A 19,816-nucleotide genomic window follows, 5' to 3' on the forward strand; every position below is an offset into this window, starting at 1 on the left:
TGAGAGTTGACGGATGTCAAAGAAGACACAAACTTTTTACGTGTTGTAAAGAGATATTAAAAAGTCCAGCAGCTGTAAGTACATTGGGAGGCCGGAATTATTATCACTTGGAACAAAGGCTTTGAGTGGCATCTTGGGGTTCCTCTCACTAATGGTCTACATCACAAGTGGAGGGTTATGAAGAACAGGGGACTGGGTGACAGTGCTCAGCAGCAAGAACCACTGGAGCATGATGGGCGGCAGCAGGTGGTCCTGCAACAGGTAGTCTGGCAGCAGGTGGGGGTGCAGCACTGGGGTCTGCAACAGCTGGACACACAGCAGCTGGGGCGGCAGCAAGAAGGCCTGCAACAGCTAGAAATGCAGCAGGCGGGACGGCAGCAGCTGGATCCACAACAGCTAGAACTACCACAGCAGGGGCGGCAACTGGAGATGCAGCAAGAGGGCCTGCAGCAGCTGGACACACAGCAGCTAGGGCGGCAGCAGGAAGGCCTGCAACAGCTGGGGCGGCAGCAGGTAGGCTGGCAGCACACAGACTGGCAGCACTGGGGCCTGCAGCAGCTGGACACACAGCAGCTAGGGCGGCAGCAGGAAGGCCTGCAGCAGCTAGAAATGCAACAGCTGGGGCGGCAGCAGGTGGGCTGGCAGCACACAGACTGGCAGCAGCTAGGTCTGCAGCAGCTGGACACACAGCAGCTGGGACGACAGCAGGTGGTCCTACAGCAGGTGGTCTGGCAGCAGCTGGGCTGGCAGCAGCCTTGGCCACAACCCTCCTCAGAGCAGACAGAGCCACAACAGGAGTTGACCATGGTGTCAGAGGTGGAGGTTCTGGATGGGTTTACAAGAAGGTGGGTTGGAAGGTTTGGAAGTGGGAGTCTCCCTGCTCACATCCCCTTTTATACCCTGCCAAGGGGCTGCTGTCCTTACATGCCGCATTCTTTCCTTGTTATTGTTTGTGTTGATAAATACCTGGTTATCAAATTAGACAAGGTTCATTTCCTTGCACAATTATCAAGGTAGATGGAAAATAGTTGCTCGTCCTGTGTTGAGTCACCATCAGCTCTTGATGAACCATCTCCTAAGTGTCTTTCTTGCCTTAATTTCTTCTAACTGTCACATGCCCTCGTGTGTCTAGTCACTCTATGATTCAGTCTCACGGTGGGTGGCTCTACTGTCTGCCCTTAGACCATCATGATTATTAAAGACCCATACTTGTTTCTGGGAATGGTGGAGGATAAAGATTCATCATTCCGACTGCTTATCCACAGTGGGTCAGGTGGGTACTAAGGATTTGAATAGCAAAACCATAGACATGAAGAAAGAAAGCTCTTCCTCTGGTGACTCCTACATTTTCTGCACCAATTTCAAAGTGGGAAACTGAATGAGGAAATGTTAATGTTCATCCACCCCCTTTCTTTTTGCCAGAAAAATCGTTAAAAATCATTTATGGGGCCTGTGTTTACTATGAGTCACAGATCTCAAGTGTTTCCCTAAGTTCAGGTTTCTCAGGTCTGGCCTGTGGGATATTTATCTCCATTTTTGTCAAACTCTCCTTCTTGATTAACAGAAACTACACAATCATATGCTGACTTTTCCAAGATATACTTTTTAACATTTGATAACCATGTAGCTCTGTCACTTATGCTAATTTAAACAACTGCCCTGCTTCCTCTGAGTTTATGAGCTTGAGACCCTCCAGTTTCATATTTCAAATGATGGATTAGACTCATTGCTTAATGTTCATTTTGTACATGTATATAGAGTTATATATACATGCATGTGTCTGTTTTGTGATTATATATCACAAACTTACATATGTGAAATATGTGTGATCTACATATGATATATGTATGAACCTGGTACATTAAATATTTTATTTACATATGTGCAGGACACAATAAATGCCTAAAGGGCATGAGCAACCATCCAATTAGCTAGATGAATTATGTTTCAGAAAAGAGGAATGCTTCAATCTCTCTGCTCTCCTCTGTTGGTCAAGAAACAGACAAATAGGGAGTAACAGTGTGATAGCACCATTGTTAAGAAATTTAATGGTTAGGACCATTTAATGGTCAGGACCTTTTCAATATTTTTATGACATTAATTTGCTCAACCAACACTTAGTCTACAGGCTTTTTTTTTTCGTAGTCTCATATTTGTAGAGCTTGAAAAGATGAAATATTTAAATAAGTATAGGTCCTGGATGAGAGCCTCCCTGGATTGCCTCAGTAACAATGAAACCTCTGCTTCAACGTGACCACATAGAGGAATATTTCATGGTTACTAGTAGAGTTATAGAGCCCAGTCCCATCTGGTCCACAGAATGTAACTCCTGTACCTGGGGGATCATTGCTGAAGAAAGAAACATTGTTTCAGCCAGAGCATCAGGGAGTTTACTGTAACTCCTAGCAATGTCAGAAGCTCCACCCACAGAGTTTCACCAACATGGCTGAACATAAGTTGAACAAGGACAATAACATAGCTACAAGAATATGGATGGGGAAAGTCATGATGTCTCAACTGTACACAAAGCAGTACAGGGAACTTAGGGAATTTAGGAATGATCCAATTGAGAGAAATTGACTATACACATCTGCAGAATATTACAAACTGTCAAATACCTTTGACTAGTCTGAATACCAGCAAGTTTTTGAAGTCTACAAGTGATCCCAAGGAACGCTTAGATTTGAAAATCTGCTGCTAAACTCCTTGAGCTCTATCTAACATTTGGCCGTGGGCTCTGCATCTCTTTCAGTCAGCTGCTGGGTAGACCCTCTGAGAGGACAGCTCCTATCTGCGAGTACAACAGAGTATCATTAATAGTGTCAGGGATTGGTTCTTGCCCATGGGATAAAGTTAGACTAGTCACTGGTTGGCCATTCTGAGTTTGGGGAAGAACTGAGGGATACGCTGGGGACTGAGACTCCAGGAGAAGAGTAACAGATTAAACTAACCTGGATCCTTGGGGGAATCCCAGAGACTGAACCACCAAAACTAAGAGCACACATGGGCTGGACCCAGGCACCCTGCACATGTGTAGCAAATGAGCAGCTTGATCTTCATGCACGTCCTCCAGCAACTGGAGCTGAGGCTGTCCCTGCCTCTGTTGCCTGCCTGTGGATCCTTTTCCTCTAACTGGACTGTCCGGCTGGCCTCAGTGGGAGAGGATATGCCTAGTCCTGCAGTTACTTGAAGCAGCAGAATAGGATGGTACCCAAGGGGCCTCCTCCTTCCTAGAGGAGATGGGGAGGAGGCTGAGTGAAACAGGGTCTGAGGGGGGGCTATAGTTAGAAGAAAAAGTGAATAAATAAATGAATTAATGGGGAAAAAGAAAGTACCCTTCAAGCTGCCGACATCACCTGTATTTGTGCCACTTGTAATATTTAACAGTCACTTTGAATACAATGAAACAATGCTGAGTCTCTTCATGAACATAGGAAGCCCTCATAGCCACCAAGAGAGACCCACACTAATGAGAATAGATCAACATGGAGCCTAATTACTAGGTTTGTTTTAAAAGAAGAAGTCATTAAACAGAAGGGTCATAACTATATACTTTTTTGCTAAAATTTACCTGGTATAAAGCAAAATTAATAATTAGGATCAGGGCTAGATACACAAATTAGGTGACTGGTATCTGGGCTATCTCTCTTCTTTTATACAAAGCTCAGTTTGCTAGACTCTGAGGTGGGATTCACAGGATCATGTAACTTATATGGGGTTCATGGGTATACAAACCACTCCCAAAGGCATTCCCTGTACCCAGTCGTACAAAACAAACACACAACCAACTCAATGGCATTTTTGAAGCTTCCATGTCTAAATAATTTGTGTAGGCAATATTTTTGTTTTGATTTCTTTCTTATTTTTCTCCTTACAGGTCTTCTGCATGTATACTGTGGTTCCTGTTCTTATGGAATTTTTATGACTGTCTTTCTGTCTTTCTCTCTCTCTCTCTCTCTCTCTCTCTCCTTCTCTCTCTCTGTTTAGTGTGTCTGTGTGTGTGTGTGTGTGTGTGTGTGTGTGTGTGTGTGTGTCTTGTGCTTGTTCTGTGGATATTTTTCTCCATTTATGTACCATCCTATTCCACATTTTATATTTTATTTTATCTTATTTTTTGTATTAATTTGTTAGATTCCTGCTTGTATTTTAATGAGAGAGAGACAGAAAGATTGTGAGTTTGGGTGGGTTGGGAATTGGAGAGGATTTGGAAGGAATTATTGGGGGAGGGAAACCCATAATAACATATTGTATGGAAAACATCTATTTTTAATTAAAACAAAATGTCTCCTGGTTTTGCTTTTAGTGACTTAACACTCTTTAAAAGTTTGAGGGCCGCCCTGTTAATCTGATTTCCTAAGAACTTGTCTGTTAAATTTTGGACACTTACATACAGTATTCTGTAGCTCAAGACATTGATTTGCTTGCTTCCAGTATTCCTCCCCTGACAGCTTAGATACGAACTTCCTTAAACACAGAACTGGTAGCCATTTCCCCCAACAGCTGAACAGTTTTTAAAATGCTGACAGCAGAACAGAAAACAAACACAAAATAAAATGTCTTTACACTCAAAACTGCTTTGTTTATTTCTAATACTTTGTTCTCTCTCTCTCTCTCTCTCTCTCTCTCTCTCTCTCTCTCTCTCTCCCCCTTTCTCTGTGTGTGTGTGTGTGTGTGTGTCTGTCTGTCTCTTTCTCTCCCTCCCTTCCTCCATCTTCCTTCCTTTCTTCCTTCCTTCCTTTCTTTCTTTCTTTCTTTCTTTCTTTCTTTCTTTCTTTCTTTCTTTCTTTCTTTCCTCCTTCCTTTCCTTGCCCTCTTCCCTCTTAAAGTTTAGAATTGCTTTATAAACACCCAAGGAACATTTCATTTTAAGGGAACCCATAGAATTGTAGGTGGGATTTGGTAATCTATTTGAAGGGGAAGTTTTTGGCCTTTTGATGCTGGAATTGATTTTCTCTTTCCTCTCTTATTGACTTAGTTGTAGGAAGCAACAATCACAGCCTCTAATTGCCCTCTAAAGGAGGTAATGAACTCTGCATAATGTAACCGCAGATCAAGAAGTAACCGACACCTTCTGAGTTTTGATTAAGTTGCTATGAACAGATTTGGGTGGTGGGACGGCAGAAACCATCTAGGAAAGGCTATGGCAAGCAAGTTTTCTGGAGAAAGCTGTTTTGTACGGCTGAGATGGGTGCGCTGTGGTGCTGTGGAAGCAAAGTCCACAGAGACTTCATCCCAGCAGTGTTTCCTGCTTCTGATATGCCTTTTCTGCCACCGACTTCGTGATTCTCTGGGAATTTCATACTGTGTTGGACATGACAGGTCTACTGCAGAATCATTACACAGATGTACTTTCGTGTAGTAATGCTGTGTAGACAAACTGATGATTTCATAATTCCTGATAATAATTTTCTTAAAACCCCTAAATCGATACAAGTAATTTCAAACCCCCTGTACAATAAAAGCTGCAAATAGAGCTCTGGAAAACTTCATGTGCCATGGGTTAATTGCACCAGGAAAAGAAAAGAGGCTTGGAACAAATCTAGGAAAACATTCCTTGTAGATTATGCACGAGGCCATTATCTGGTAACTACAGGCCATGAAGTAGGAATGGGCAATTTATTGTAAGTGCAAAAATAGTAAGTAAATGGTGGACTAGTTTATCTATACAAGATTTCAAAATACCAAGACACAAGATGGATGATTTGTCTCTTGACAAAACTGTGCTAACTTACGATAATAATAGGCTTATAATAAACTTATGAAGCCAGAAAACAGATAATGAGTGTTCAGTCGGGTACTAGACTTAATGTAAAGACGTGTAAACAATTCTGCTGTAACTCCTTAAACCTTACTGGTCTACGACACGGACTATTGCCTTTTCCTTACTATGAACTTATTAAATGTAAAAATACTTTTAAAACCATATGGTCAATTATCCTGAGAAGTTATAGAAACTAAGAACAACAATAAAATGATGGTGTGTCCTTTTTCTGCTTCATTTCCTCTGTGTGTGTGTGTGTGTGTGTATGTGTGTGTGTGTGTGTGTGTGTGTGACTTTCTTTGCTTTGCTTAGCTTTCTGGCTCACTAAGAGGCTTCTCCAAGGGGCTGGAGAGATGGTTCAGTGGTTAAGAGCATGGCTGCTCTTCAAGAGGTCCTGAGTTCAATTCCCAGCAACCACGTGGTGGCTCACAACCATCTGTAAAGAGATCCCTCTTCTGGTGTGTGTCTGAAGATAGCAATAGTGTACTCATATACATTAAATAAATAAATCTTTTAAAAAAAATAAAAAAGAGGCTTCTCCAAGCCTCCTGACTAGCCAGCAAGAGGCCACTGACTCAAAGAGAAAAGAGACTTTCATTAATCTCCTGCTGCTATCAGCAGCAGTTAAGTGCCAGAAGCCATCATCCTTTGGCTCCAGAATGGTAAGATAGAGTGAAATTTCCATCAGCTTTTGGCCCCCAGAAGTAACAGAGAGGTAAAGGTCAGAGGTCATCAGCTCTTGGCCTCCTTTAATACTCTGTTCTACATCCATATCTGACCCTATCCAGACAGGGCCCCCAGCAAGGAGAGTCCCTTTTGCAACTTGTGTTAGGAAAACAGGAAATTCACATGTAGACTATTGAAATTAATCCTTGCCCTTCCCCCAGACAAATGTTTACTCAAAATGGATGAAACATTTAACTCAAAACTTGAAAAGTAAAAACTGTGAGAGGAAAAACATAAAAACAAAACTTCAAAGTCATGGGTCTCATCAAAAAAAGAAACTACAATATTCAGTGATAGGCTGGAAAAAGAAAAGATTTTAGCACATATTCATTGCACAGAAAAATCAATATCCAGCATACATTTTAAAACTCAAAACATTACAAAGAGTTGAAAAATGATAGAATCAATAAATAGGCGATGTTCAGGAGATTTACACTTCAGTGAAGCAAAAGTCAAGATTGATCCTGAGCCCATGGACCTCACTGTATTATGTTAGACTTCTGTGGGAGGGAAGGGGCACTGGAGCTGGGAACATGGGTGTTAGGCTGCTTGTCCTCGGGGACCTGCCTCTGTACATGGAGTTGAGACAAGGAGCTTACAGTGACCTCAGAAAGAATTGAGGTAAACTTAGGGAATGACGTAAGTCAACAGGACTGGTGTGAAAGTAGCAGCCGGGTAACTGAAGGGAAAGCTGTGAGGTGCATGGTCACTTGACTGAGTGAGTAAGGGCTTGTGCTACCCCCAACCCCCTCACTGCAAGAACTCAGTGCCAAGGATCTTCAGTCTCCTACCTGCTGCTGCCTCTTTAACCAGAGAAAGTTTTCAGCACAGAGGACCGTGCCTTTATTCTATGAGAGCACCTTTCTGTGTAGGAGGAGTTGTGCCACGAGGAAAGTGTTGGCACACCTGAGTTCATGTGCTGTCTTTGTACTTAGAAATCAGCTTCAGAACTTGGTAGATGAGGAAAATAATCTGAGAGGACAAATAACAAGACATGCTATATATATTTGGGTGCTTGCAAAATTCAAATTTATTTAATATGTTAGGGAATTTTCATTCTTAGGAATATGGCAAGGAACAAATTTGTCTATGGGGATGATGTCAAACGTTACAGATTTAGGAAAAAAATTTAATCTTGTGATTTTTTTAAAGACAGATAATAAACAGGCAGGAATAGGGACAGTATGTTCGGGGGCCAAAATCATTATCAGTTGGAATAAAGCCTTTGGTTAGCATCTTGGGGTTCAGCTCACACATGTTCTACATTAGGAATGCTGGGTGATGAAGAACAGGAGACTGTGGGTGACAGTGCTCAGCAGCAAGACCCACTGGAGCATGCTGGGCGGCAGCAGGTGGTCCTGCAACAGGTGGTCTGGCAGCAGGTGGGGCGGCAACAGCTAGAGATGCAACACTGGGGCCTGCAGCAACCGGAAACACAGCAGCTGGGGCAGCAGCAAGAAGGCCTGCAACAGCTAGAAATGCAGCAGGTGGGACGGCAGCAGCTGGATCCACAACAGCTAGAACTACCGCAGCAGGGGCGGCAGCAACTGGAGATGCAGCAAGAGGGCCTGCAGCAGCTGGACACACAGCAGCTAGGGCGGCAGCAGCTGGGCCTGCAGCAGCTGGAAATGCAGCAGCTGGGGCGGCAGCAGCTGGGGCGGCAGCAGGTAGGCTGGCAGCACACAGACTGGCAGCACTGGGGCCTGCAGCAGCTGGACACACAACAACTAGGGCGGCAGCAGGAAGGCCTGCAGCAGCTAGAAATGCAACAGCTGGGGCGGCAGCAGGTGGGCTGGCAGCAGCTGGACACACAGCAGCTGGGGCGGCAGCAGGTGGGCTGGCAGCACACAGACTGGCAGCAGCTAGGTCTGCAGCAGCTGGACACACAGCAGCTGGGCCTGCAGCAGCTGGACACACAGCAGCTGGGACGACAGCAGGTGGTCCTACAGCAGGTGGTCTGGCAGCAGCTGGGCTGGCAGCAGCCTTGGCCACAGCCCTCCTCAGAGCAGACAGAGCCACAACAGGAGTTGACCATGGTGTCAGAGGTGGAGGTTCTGGATGGGTTTACAAGAAGGTGGGTTGGAAGGTTTGGAAGTGGGAGTCTCCCTGCTCACATCCCCTTTTATACCCTGCCGAGGGGCTGCTGTCCTTACATGCCGCATTCTTTCCTTGTTATTGTTTGTGTTAATAAACAGTTTATTCTCAAGTTGGGTTTTTTTACCCTGACTAAATTATGAAGGTAATTGGGGAGCCGAGTTTCTTTTCCTGGTGGTAAGAGTCATCCTCAGCTCTTGCTGAACCATCCTCTAAGTGTCTTTCTTGCTTTAGTTTCTTTCAAACAATTGTCCCATGACATCATATTTCTCTGTGATTCAGCCTCATAGTAGATGGCTCTACTGTCTATCCTTAGATAATCATTGGTCTTACAGGTCCATAATTGTTTCTGCTGGAATAATTGTTTCTGCTGGAATTCTCCAGGAGAATAGAACTTTATTATATGGATGACTCATCCCTAATGGGTCAAACTGGCACAGGACATTTGACCACAAAAAAACTCCAATGGTTGAGATTAGGAAGCCTGTTAAGCCGTATCTCTTACCCTATGTGGACCATGGTTCACTTTCTTGTTTATTATTCAGTGAGAAACACAGAAAGATTTTAGGTAGAAAACTAAATGTTAAAGTGCTGATTTTTTTTCCCAAAAACAAAACTGTAACACAACACTCAGTTTCGGCACCTCTTAGGAGAACTGGGTGACATCTCAGCTCAGTCTCAAATCCAGGCACCTTGCTTCTGCCATGCAGAATTTTTTCCCTCTGTCTCTGACAGCCTAGCCTTCATACTTTTATAGCAAATACTGACCCGAGCTCTTTCTTTTCTAAGTTATAACTTTAGTTAAATGATCGATTTAGTGCCTCTTGTTCTGTTTGGCTCTGGATCTCCTGTGTCTGTGGAGGTCCTCACCCCTGTAGCCTCAACTGTGTCTCTACTCAAGTTAAGTGGACTAGATCTTACCCTTCAGGCATCTGATGAAAAAAATGGACATAGAATAGGTAATTTTTAAAAGCAAACATCTGTATGAAAGGACATTGGCTATTATTCATTTATAGGTAGGATACATCAATGACTTAAGGAGTATAAAAATCCCACCCATGTGGCCAGGTGATTAGGGTTTCTGAAAATGAGGAATGCTGCCCGTACATTACTCATGGTCTGTTGGTATAGAAATGGGTGGGTGGGCACTTGCGGCAGCTTTGTGGTGGCATCATTAAAAGTCTTAATGGATACCAATTAATGACCAAGCATACTGAACAAATTTTTACCAGACTTGCTTAGCAAACATTTGATCTGTCTGTGTTTTCATTGGCTTGTAGTTGTAGACAGTATGTATAGTTTAAAGGATGATACATGTAGGAGAGCTGTTGTTGTTGTCGTCGTCATTGTTGTTGTTGTTTTTGTTGTTATTCTTGTGATTCACTGTTATTAGAGGGACCACAAATGAAATAAAGGTATTGGATGAAGACTGTGTTGACTGATTTAAAAAAATGTTTCATTTCTGTTTAAGAAGACTAAGTAAGCCCTTTTCTTATAGGTGAAACGAGCATGGATTTGTACTGGAAATTAATGTATAAGAATCACAAAACCTCAGCCAGTACAGGTCCTTAGTAGCTCAAGACTGAATGCCTCCAGGGTTGGTCAAGGTAAAAGTAACAGTGTCTGGCTCCTCTGTAGAAGGCCTTTCAGGTATTTGCTATGTGCTTGGACTTGGTGGCCATAGTTAATGGGCCTCCTCAGATTATCCCAAGGGGAGCTGAAATCTGAGGTCCACATCAATAATTTGCCCATAGAGCATGTGTCTGTGCTCATTTTAGTCATGGACAGAAAACAAAACAAAACAAAAAATGTTTCCATAGCATTAATGTAACTAATAGCAAATTTTACACACACATAAATATATATATGTGTGTGTGTGTGTGTGTGTGTGTGTGTGTGTGTGTGTGTGTGTGTGTGTGTGTGATTTTGAAAACAGTAGAATGAAACACCAAGAGTCCTCCTGACTATTTTGTATCCTTCTAGTACTCACAGGATTTGAACAACATCCATGAGAGTGGAACAACAGAGACTCAAGCTTTGACTTCAGGGGGCAGGGAATCACGACGACTAATTCACAATTGCTTTTCTATTACTCCAGTGTCTCTTCAGTTTGGTGATTTCTTCTTTTAAAACAAATCCAGTCAGAAGACTCTATTCCATGAGGGTCTATTCTCATCAGTGTGGGTCTTTTATATTTGATATGAGATTTGCCTGATATACTGACGAGACCTAGCAATATTTCACTGTGTAGTGGTCAAAGTAACTGTTGAATATTACAAGGGATATAAAGCAGGCCATGTGGGCAGTTTAGTGTGGAAACTGGATGTCTAAGGAGTCATTGGAATCTCCTGTAAATTTCTAAAGGTTACAGATTCTCAGACTAGTTAGTGGGATATTGTTCAGGGCATGAGACAGAATTTGGCAGATTATAGCACTCTATGGATGCCTCGCATGCAGCCCAACATAAGAAACACTGGTTTAAAGACTACGATTCTCTGTATACTAGTCCACAGTGAGAATGTACTCTGCCCATTTAAATGAGGAAAAGGCACTCATTTTATTCATTTTGTGTCTTTGATCCCAGTACCTTGTGTGATGCTAGGCAAGCCTTGTACCAAAGAACTATATACACAACCCAAAAGACTATTATTATTATTGTTGTTGTTGCTGCTGCTGTTGTTTTGAAGTTATAATACAATTACATCATTTTTTCTCTTTGTGTATATATTATATATTCCTGAATACATAAATGCAACTTGGTCAATCTATGCAATGTTACTTGTTTGTATGTTTTTCAGAGATGACAATGTGATATTGGATAGCCGGTTGACAGTTGATATGTTCTTCCCTGGAAAAGATGATTCTCCCACTTCGATCATTCCTATGTCTCCTGTATTTCTTTGTGTAGGGTTGCAACATCATGAGCTTTCCCCCATTCATGTTCACATGTCTATTGTTGTTGTCTTTGTTCAACTCATGTTTCAGTAGCCATGTTGGTGAGATCCCATGGGTGGAGCTTCTGACATTGCTAGGAGTCACAATCTCAAAACAAACTGATTCTCTGACCGAAACAATGTTTCCACTCTCTCTTCAGCAATGATCCCCCAGCCTCAGGTATAGGAGTTATGCCCTAGATGTACTAGTTCTATAACTCTACTAGTAACCAAGAAATCTTCCTCCACATGGCCACATGGAAGTAAAGGTGTCCTTGTTGCTGCAGCAATCCAGGGGAACTCTCGTCCAGGACATATACTTATCTAAATCCTTCATCTTTTCAAGCTCTACAAATATGAAACTATGAGAAATAGCCTATAAACTAAGTATTGGCTGAGCAAATTAATGTCATAAAAGTATTGAAAAGGTCCTGACCATTAAATGGTCCTAATTAAGAAACTTAATAGTTGGGGTTGGGGATTTAGCTCAGGGGTAGAGCGCTTGCCTAGGAAGCACAAGGCCCTGGGTTCGGTCCCCAGCTCCGAAAAAAAGAACCAAAAAAAAAAAAAAAAAAAAGAAAGAAACTTAATAGTTATCACACTGTTACTCCCTGTCTGTCTGCCTCTTGACCAAAAAAGGATAGCAGAGGGACTAAAAGCATTCCTCATTGTTGAAACATGTTTGAAACTAGCTAATTTGATGGTTGCTTATGTCCTTTAAGCATTTACTGTGTCCTGCAATAGATACATATGAATATTTTATTTACATATGCTATATATGCATGTGCATCAGATATTTGCATACTTGAATATATACATATTTAAACATACATTTAAATATGTAAATATTTGCTATGAGTGCATATATCACATATGTATTGCACATATGTCACATATGTATGTGTAATATATAATCACAAAACCCATACACACACACACACATACACACATATATGCACACACAAGTATAAAATGAACATTAAGAAGGGAGTCTAGTCTACTACTAGAATCATGAAACAAGAGAGTCTCCAGCTAAGATCCATCAGAACACAGACTTTTGGGTTTAAATTAGCATAAGTGGCAGTGCTACCTGATTAACAGATGTTGTTGCAAGGTAAATCTTAGAAAAGTTAGGGTATGAGCTTATCTGTTCTGTTAATCCAGAAAGACAGTCGACAAAAATGGAGAGAAATAATTTCAGTGACAGAGAAGAGAAACCTGAACTTTGCAAGACACTTGAGGTCTGTTACTCACAGGAAAGACAGGCCCCATAAATGATTATTAAAGATTTTCTGACAAAAGGGGGGTGAATAAACATTGACAGTTCCCCATTCAGTTTCCCACTTTGAAATTGGTGCAGAAAATGTAGGAGTCAGCAGAGGAAGAGCTTTCTTTCTTCATATCTATGGTCTTGCTATTCAAATCCTTAGTACCCACCTGACCCACTGTGGATAAGCAGTCGGAACGATGAATCTTTATCCTCCACCATTCCCAGAAACAAGTATGGGTCTTTAATAATCATGATGGTCTAAGGGCAGACAGTAGAGCCACCCACCGTGAGACTGAATCATAGAGTGACTAGACACACAAGGGCATGTGACAGTTGAAGAAATTAAGGCAAGAAAGACACTTAGGAGATGGTTCATCAAGAGCTGATGGTGACTCAACACAGGACGAGCAACTATTTTCCATCTACCTTGATAATTGTGCAAGGAAATGAACCTTGTCTAATTTGATAACCAGGTATTTATCAACACAAACAATAACAAGAAAAGTATCCTGCATGTGAGGACAGCAGCCCCTCGGCAGGGTATAAAAGGGGATGTGAGCAGGGAGACTCCCACTTCCAAACCTTCCAACCCACCTTCTTGTAAACCCATCCAGAACCTCCACCTCTGACACCATGGTCAGCTCCTGTTGTGGCTCTGTCTGCTCTGAGGAGGGCTGTGGCCAAGGCTGCTGCCAGCCCAGCTGCTGCCAGACCACCTGCTGTAGGACCACCTGCTGTCGCCCCAGCTGCTGTGTGTCCAGCTGCTGCAGGCCCCAATGCTGCCAGTCTGTGTGCTGCCAGCCCACCTGTTGCAGGCCTACCTGTTGCCGTCCCAGCTGCTGTCGCCCCAGCTGCTGTGTTTCTAGCTGCTGTCGCCCCAGCTGCTGTGTGTCTAGCTGCTGCAGGCCCTCTTGTTGCACCTCTAGCTGCTGCCGCCCTTGCTGTACCAGTTCTAGCTGTTGTGGATCCAGCTGCTGCCGTCCCAGCTGCTGTATCTCTAGCTGCTGCCGCCCTTCCTGTTGCATTTCTAGCTGCTGCAGGCCTTCTTGCTGCCGCCCCTGCTGTGGTAGTTCCAGCTGTGGATCTAGCTGCTGCCGCCCCAGCTGCTGTGTGTCCAGCTGTTGCAGACCCCAGTGCTGCATCTCCACCTGCTGCCGCCCCACCTGCTGCCAGACCACCTGCTGCAGGGCCACCTGCTGCCGCCCAGCATGCTCTAGTGGTTCTTGCTGCTGAGCCTTCTCACCCACAGTCTCCTGTTTCTCATCACTCAGCATTCCTGATACAGACCATGTGTGAATGGAAGCCTAAGAGGCCAGTCAAAGCCTCTCCACATAGTGATTTTTAACCTTCTAACTACATTGCCCCTGTGTCCTTGTCAAATGAACATGAGATGGATTATTTTTTGCTGAAATCTGTAAACAAATCTCATCCCCATAATTTGTTTTCTTCCCCATTTTCAAAAGCAGATTCTCCCTTCCCCATAACTTAAGTAAATCTTAGTTTTATTCGTATACAAGAATACGTATGTCTCATGTTTCCTTATTTAGCTCTTTTCTAACAGTGCTCAGAGCACAGCAGATGACTTCAGATGTGTCCACTCTGTTCCCTCTGTATTCATCTTCCTAGACAGAAAGATCTCATATGGCAAGCGCACACATCTCCTTGACCACCTCCAGTGAAAGTGGTCTGTAGGGAAGACAGTGAAGCCACTGAGCACAGAGCTCAAACAATGAAATACAGTTGTGATCACATGCTCTCCCACACTTCCTCCCAAGAAGAAGGGTGCCACTGTGACTGTTCGTGGGTGTCGTGGGAGCTACTTGTCCCCTATGCTGTTCTAATCACTGTCCACCACTGCTCTCCACTATGTCTGAGACAGCCTCCAGCCTGAAGCAACTCAAGGATCCCATATTCTTATCCGTGGGTCACCCAGCACCCATACTGAGACAGCACGATGACTGTACAGTGTCAAGGCCTAGTCTCAGGATTGCTGCATACTGCTTTGATCTGTCTCATGAACCCATAGCTGCAGACCAACATTTGCACAGTCGTGTGACAATAGTCATCTTCAGTCTCTTTGTTCATTTAACAGCCAGAATCTTTTCACTTAATATTTAATAATTCAACAATATAATGCATCTCGTTATGCTGCTTTCCTATGTGTAGGAAGTGATTCTATCTCAGGTGTGCTGGCTTACCCTCCCTGACGGTCACCCCCCCCCCCGCCTTCCTGGTGACCCTAATCCTTTTCCATCTGAGGTTTGCCGTCCTGTGGGGGTAAATTTCACCTGTATGAGACAACATCCCATGGTTCTGTTCCTGGGGCTCATTTACCTTGAGAAACATGGTATGCTATGCTTTTACTTCTGCAAAGGGCAGGATGTCATTTTTCCTGCTGGATGAATAATTCTCCATTGTCTGCACCTGCAGATACACACTGGGCTTATTTTAGGACTTGCCTATAGAAAGTAGCCCCCCAAAAACACAGCATGCTGGCTTCTCAAGTGTATGCTGCCTTCAGTGCCCTTCTGCACAGACCCAGGAGGAGCATAGCTCAATCATCTGGAAGTTCTTCTAGCTTTTAAGAAAACTGAACTGATTTCCATTGGGATCAGTTTACACCCACACTGGCAGGGTACAAGAGTCCTACTCGTTTGCATCCACCCTACCATTTCATTTTGTTTTCATGATGATAGATATAATGACTAGAGTATGGTGGGATTTCCATATAGTATGATTTGCGTTGCCCTGATGGTTTAAGAAATTCAGCCGCCATCTATATATTTAGTAGTCCTCTACTTGGATCCTCAACTTGGATCCAAGGTGTCTTTCACTGCCCCACACATACATTTACATTTTCATTCACATTAACTAATTCATATTTTTGTTGGGCCCAACCACCTGTCATATATACTCCATAAGTATCCATGCATGCTTACATACATACACGCATACCTACCTATACACATACATACAGACAAACAGACATCCATCCACCCATCCACCCACCTACTACCCTTAACCTAATTGGATGGGTGGATGGGTGGATGGGTGGATGGATGGATGGATGGATGGATGGATGGATGGATGGATGGATGGATGGGTGGGTGGGTGGGTGGGTGGATGGATGGATGGATGGATGGATGGATGGATGGATGGATGGATGGATGGGACAGAGCTGCTCAAACTAAACCACTCAACCAACAACTTCATTTCTTTTCTCTGGCCCTTTTCATACCTCTTAGACAAAAAGTTCTTCAGAAAATTACCTGAGATAAGATGTTACATAAAATGGGAGTTACAGAAGGATGTTGATATTAAATTCAAAGCAGTGTTTCATTTTATTATGCTCATTATAATTCCAAAGCAACTTTTTACATGGTCTTGCCTTATCATAGTGCACACATGTGGCTTTATCCTTTGACCTAAAGGTTTTTCCTTGAACATAAATTTGTCCCAAGTCTATTTCTCTTTTTAGTGTAATTATGAAAACTCATTATATTTCTTATTATGGAGCTTTTATTTACTACATGAGGATTTAGCAAATTCTACTCTTGATTCTAACTTTGTAACATCTTTCTAGAAAAGCAACTAAGACCATCTCTTAAAACTTTTTCCCTAAAATTATTTGAATCAAATCAGGAATTTTATAGAATAATTAATTCATGTAAACAATATTAATTCATGGAAGTTCATCTTTCTGCTGATCTTCAGGAAATCTGATCAATAGGTTGGGCTAACACCCAGGAATTATTACATTAATTTAATAATGACGGAAAAGGCATATCCTCTGTAAGAAGCAATCCTGAGATGAAGTCTCTTTGGAGCCTTGCCATTGAGCTCCCTCATTGCAGACCATGCGAAAATGCAGCCTTCAGGAAGCCCACCTACTACCCTTAACCTATCCTAGGTGGCCGTGTGTGTGTGTGTGTGTGTGTGTGTGTGTGTGTGTGTGTGTGTGTGTGTGTGTAAATGAAGTGGTCTTTTAAGCCTGCAAGGTCATCCTGTTTCAACTGATGGTCCAGAGATTAGAGAAATAAATCAAGAGTAGAGTATAAAATAAGGGTCATATTCTTCCAATCGAATAATGTACATCAACATATTTCCTTACTCATTTATTATTAAACTCTCTTAAAATATAAATTTTCATGTATATACCTGTTAAAACCCAGAGCCTATATTTCTGGCCATGCCAATTTCGGCTGCCTAGTTTGACTTCTGATCAATCCCAAAAGTCTCTTACTTGTCCCCACACAACCCCTTGAGTTACAGTCCCCCACACTGACCTGCGTTAACTTTGATAGTTACATGGTTCACCTGAGCCGTCTGTGATCTTATCCCTTTCTTATCTCTTTATTCCTGGAGCGCTACAGTCTACTGTGATATTTGCCACCAAGGCTCCAGCTTTGGTGACTTGACTCTGCTACGTTTCTCTGTGATGCTCTTCAACCCCACTGCCTGCTTTTTCCATAGGACCTTGGTTTACAGAATCTCCATGCCACTGAGGAAAGAGCCCGTTGAGTCTTGGGAGCTTATGAAGATATTTATTCCAACGTATCTGTTTCTCTATAGATTTTGATTCCTTTCTTCTCTTTCTATGAGTTGTATGGGACCAGATAAATACAGATTAGTAATCTACATCTCTTCTCTTTCCTTAAAATGTCACCATATAAAAAAAATGACACATACTCATTATTTTAGAATTTCTGTACCTCACCAGTAAGGTGCAGCCAGGTTTCCTAGCATGCTCCAAGGTCTCACGGAAAATGTCAGTTGGTACTGGGGTCACATGTGAGGAGACAACCTGAAAGTGAGTACGTATGCCATCACTTATGCTGTGGCTGAGAGTGCTCAGTCCTTCAAAGCAGCTGAAACCCAAGGGAACCAGTCCTTGCCAGGTGCTGAGCCAAGGCTGGTATCTGGTGGGTTGTTGTTTGTTTGTTCATTTTGGCACAGGAATCTCTCCCATTTAGTATGGGCTCATCAAAAGCCAACGATAGCAGAAAAACCTGGAGGACAGAGGTGGCTGCCAATGGGAGAGCCCCAGTCTCCTGTCAATTCGTCAATGAATGCTGCCATTTGCTGTTGGTTGGAAGAAAGTGGCTTGAGGATGAGGCATTACATGCATCATGAAATACTAGAAAAATGATAACCATTGGTGACCAGTTTCATGGTTGCATGCTCAAGCTAGCGCATAGTGTCATATCTTTAAAATTATCTTTATATAATATCCATAAACTTACTGTATAATTAAACCATGTTTGTTGTATGGGTGGGGAGTTGGGAGGAGCTGGGGGAATAGAAACCACAATCAAAATATATTGAATAAAAAAACTAAAACAAAATTCCCGATTCAGATCCTGCTTTTATTGACTCTTAGTACAATTCCCTGTAGAAGTCTGGGTGCTACCCTCTTAATCTGATTTCTTAGAGCTTGTCAACGGAAGTAGTAAACAGTGACCCAGGACATCCTGTAGCCTGAGACATTGAGTTGCTTGCTTTCAGTATTCCTCTTCTGACGACTTAGATACAGACTTCCTTAAACACAGAAGCCATTTGTAGCCATTTCCCCAACAGCTGGACATAGGTAAGAAACTGCTGACAGCAGAACAGGAAACAGAAATCCGAACCAAATCAAAAACAAAAACAAAACAAAAAACAAACAAAACAAAAACAAAAAAAAAAAAACCAAAGTATTTTTTGAAGTCATGACAGCTTTGTCTATTGCTGACATTTGGTGCTCTTTCTTTCTTTCTACATTTCTTTTTTCTTTCTTTTTTAAACAAACACCTAATTCATTGAATTATAAAGAAATGCATAGAATTGCAGGTGGGATTTGGAATTTTATTTGGAAAGGAAGACTTGGAGGGTTTTGGTAATGGGATTGATTTACTGTCTTCGTTCTTATTGATAAATTGGTTGTCTGAGGCAGCACACACCGCCTCTACTGGGCCTGTAAGAGGCCTAGTAACCATAGGAGACAGTGCAACCTAAGCAGACGTAAGTGTATAGAGTTATGATGTGTAACAGTGGAGAGGAAATAAACCCCCGTCTTCTGAGTTTTAATAAGGTTGCTATGAACAGATTTGGGAGAAGGCCGCTTTAACAACTTGCATTAAGAAAACAGGATACCCACATGTAGAAGACTGAAACGGGTACCTTTCCTTTCCCCCTAGACGAAAGCTCACTCAAGGTGGATAAAATGCTTCACCTCGGAATTTGAAAAGTTGAAACCACAAGAGAAAAATATAAGAAGAAAACATCAGGATGATGGTAGGAATTGACAAATAGGGTCCTATCACAAAAGAAACAACTAAATAAAGAGAGAGGCTGCAGAAAAAAATCTTTAGCAGTTCTTTCTTGCCCGGAAAAATCAATATCCAGCATACATTTTAAAACTCAAAATATTAAAAAGAGTTAAAAATTAATAGAATCAATAAATAGGCAATGTTCAGGAGGTTTACACTTCAGTGAAGCAAAAGGCAAGGCTTGATCCTGAGCCCATGGACCTCACTATATTATGATAGACTTCTGTGGGAGGGAAGGGGCACTGGAGCTGGGAACATGGGTGTTAGGCTGCTTGTCCTTGGGGACCTGCCCCTGTACATGGAGTTGAGACAAGGAGCTTAAAGTGACCTCAGGAAGCACTGAGGTGAACTTAGGGAATGACATGAGTCAACAGGGCTGGTGTGAGCAGAACACCCAGGGAAAGCTGTGACTGAGTAAGGGCTTATGCTCATCCAACCCCATCACTGCAAGAACTCAGTGCCAAGGATCTTCAGTCTCCTACCTGCTGCTGCCTCTTTGACCAGAGAAAGTTTTCAGCACAGAGGACCGTGCCTTTACTCTATGAGAGCATCTTTCTGTACAGGAGGAGCTGTGCCACGAGGAAAGTGTTGGCACACCTGAGTTCATGTGCTGTCTTTGTACTTAGAAATCAGCTTCTGAACTTGGTAGGTGAGGAAAACAATCAAAGAGGACAAATAATGAGACATGACATATATTTGTGTGCTTGCAAAACTCAAATTTATT

At 42.6% G+C, this 19,816-nt stretch overlaps 3 protein-coding genes across 7 annotated transcripts; 1 reads left to right on the forward strand and 2 right to left on the reverse strand.

The window, feature by feature from the left end:
• Window positions 1-206: 206 nt before the first annotated feature.
• Window positions 207-806, reverse strand: LOC108348279 (keratin-associated protein 4-2-like). Of its 2 annotated transcripts, none has more exons than XM_063270011.1 (2): window positions 460-806; window positions 207-252 (listed from the first exon to the last, which is right to left on the reverse strand). In XM_063270011.1, the coding sequence occupies exons 1-2, from the start codon at window positions 804-806 to the stop codon at window positions 207-209; spliced, it is 393 nt and encodes a 130-aa protein (XP_063126081.1). The 2 variants fall into 2 exon arrangements, with proteins under 2 accessions (XP_063126081.1, XP_017453201.1); XM_017597712.1 differs by having other exon boundaries at window positions 207-342.
• Window positions 807-7,799: 6,993 nt separating this feature from the next.
• On the reverse strand, window positions 7,800-8,522 carry Krtap4-9 (keratin associated protein 4-9). Of its 4 annotated transcripts, none has more exons than XM_017597708.2 (3): window positions 8,335-8,522; window positions 8,144-8,289; window positions 7,800-8,038 (listed from the first exon to the last, which is right to left on the reverse strand). In XM_017597708.2, exons 1-3 carry the CDS (start codon window positions 8,520-8,522, stop codon window positions 7,800-7,802), a joined length of 573 nt encoding a protein of 190 aa, XP_017453197.1. The 4 variants fall into 4 exon arrangements, with proteins under 4 accessions (XP_017453197.1, XP_017453198.1, XP_063126080.1 ...); XM_017597709.2 differs by having other exon boundaries at window positions 7,800-7,929; window positions 8,101-8,289; XM_063270010.1 differs by having other exon boundaries at window positions 7,800-7,845; window positions 8,071-8,289.
• Window positions 8,523-13,417: 4,895 nt separating this feature from the next.
• Window positions 13,418-14,017, forward strand: LOC100909494 (keratin-associated protein 4-7-like). The gene is made up of 2 exons (XM_063270012.1): window positions 13,418-13,674; window positions 13,735-14,017. Exons 1-2 carry the CDS (start codon window positions 13,418-13,420, stop codon window positions 14,015-14,017), a joined length of 540 nt encoding a protein of 179 aa, XP_063126082.1.
• Window positions 14,018-19,816: the final 5,799 nt, after the last annotated feature.

This window comes from Rattus norvegicus, chromosome 10, assembly GCF_036323735.1.
Source record: "Rattus norvegicus strain BN/NHsdMcwi chromosome 10, GRCr8, whole genome shotgun sequence".
NCBI classification, from domain to species: Eukaryota; Metazoa; Chordata; class Mammalia; order Rodentia; family Muridae; genus Rattus; species Rattus norvegicus.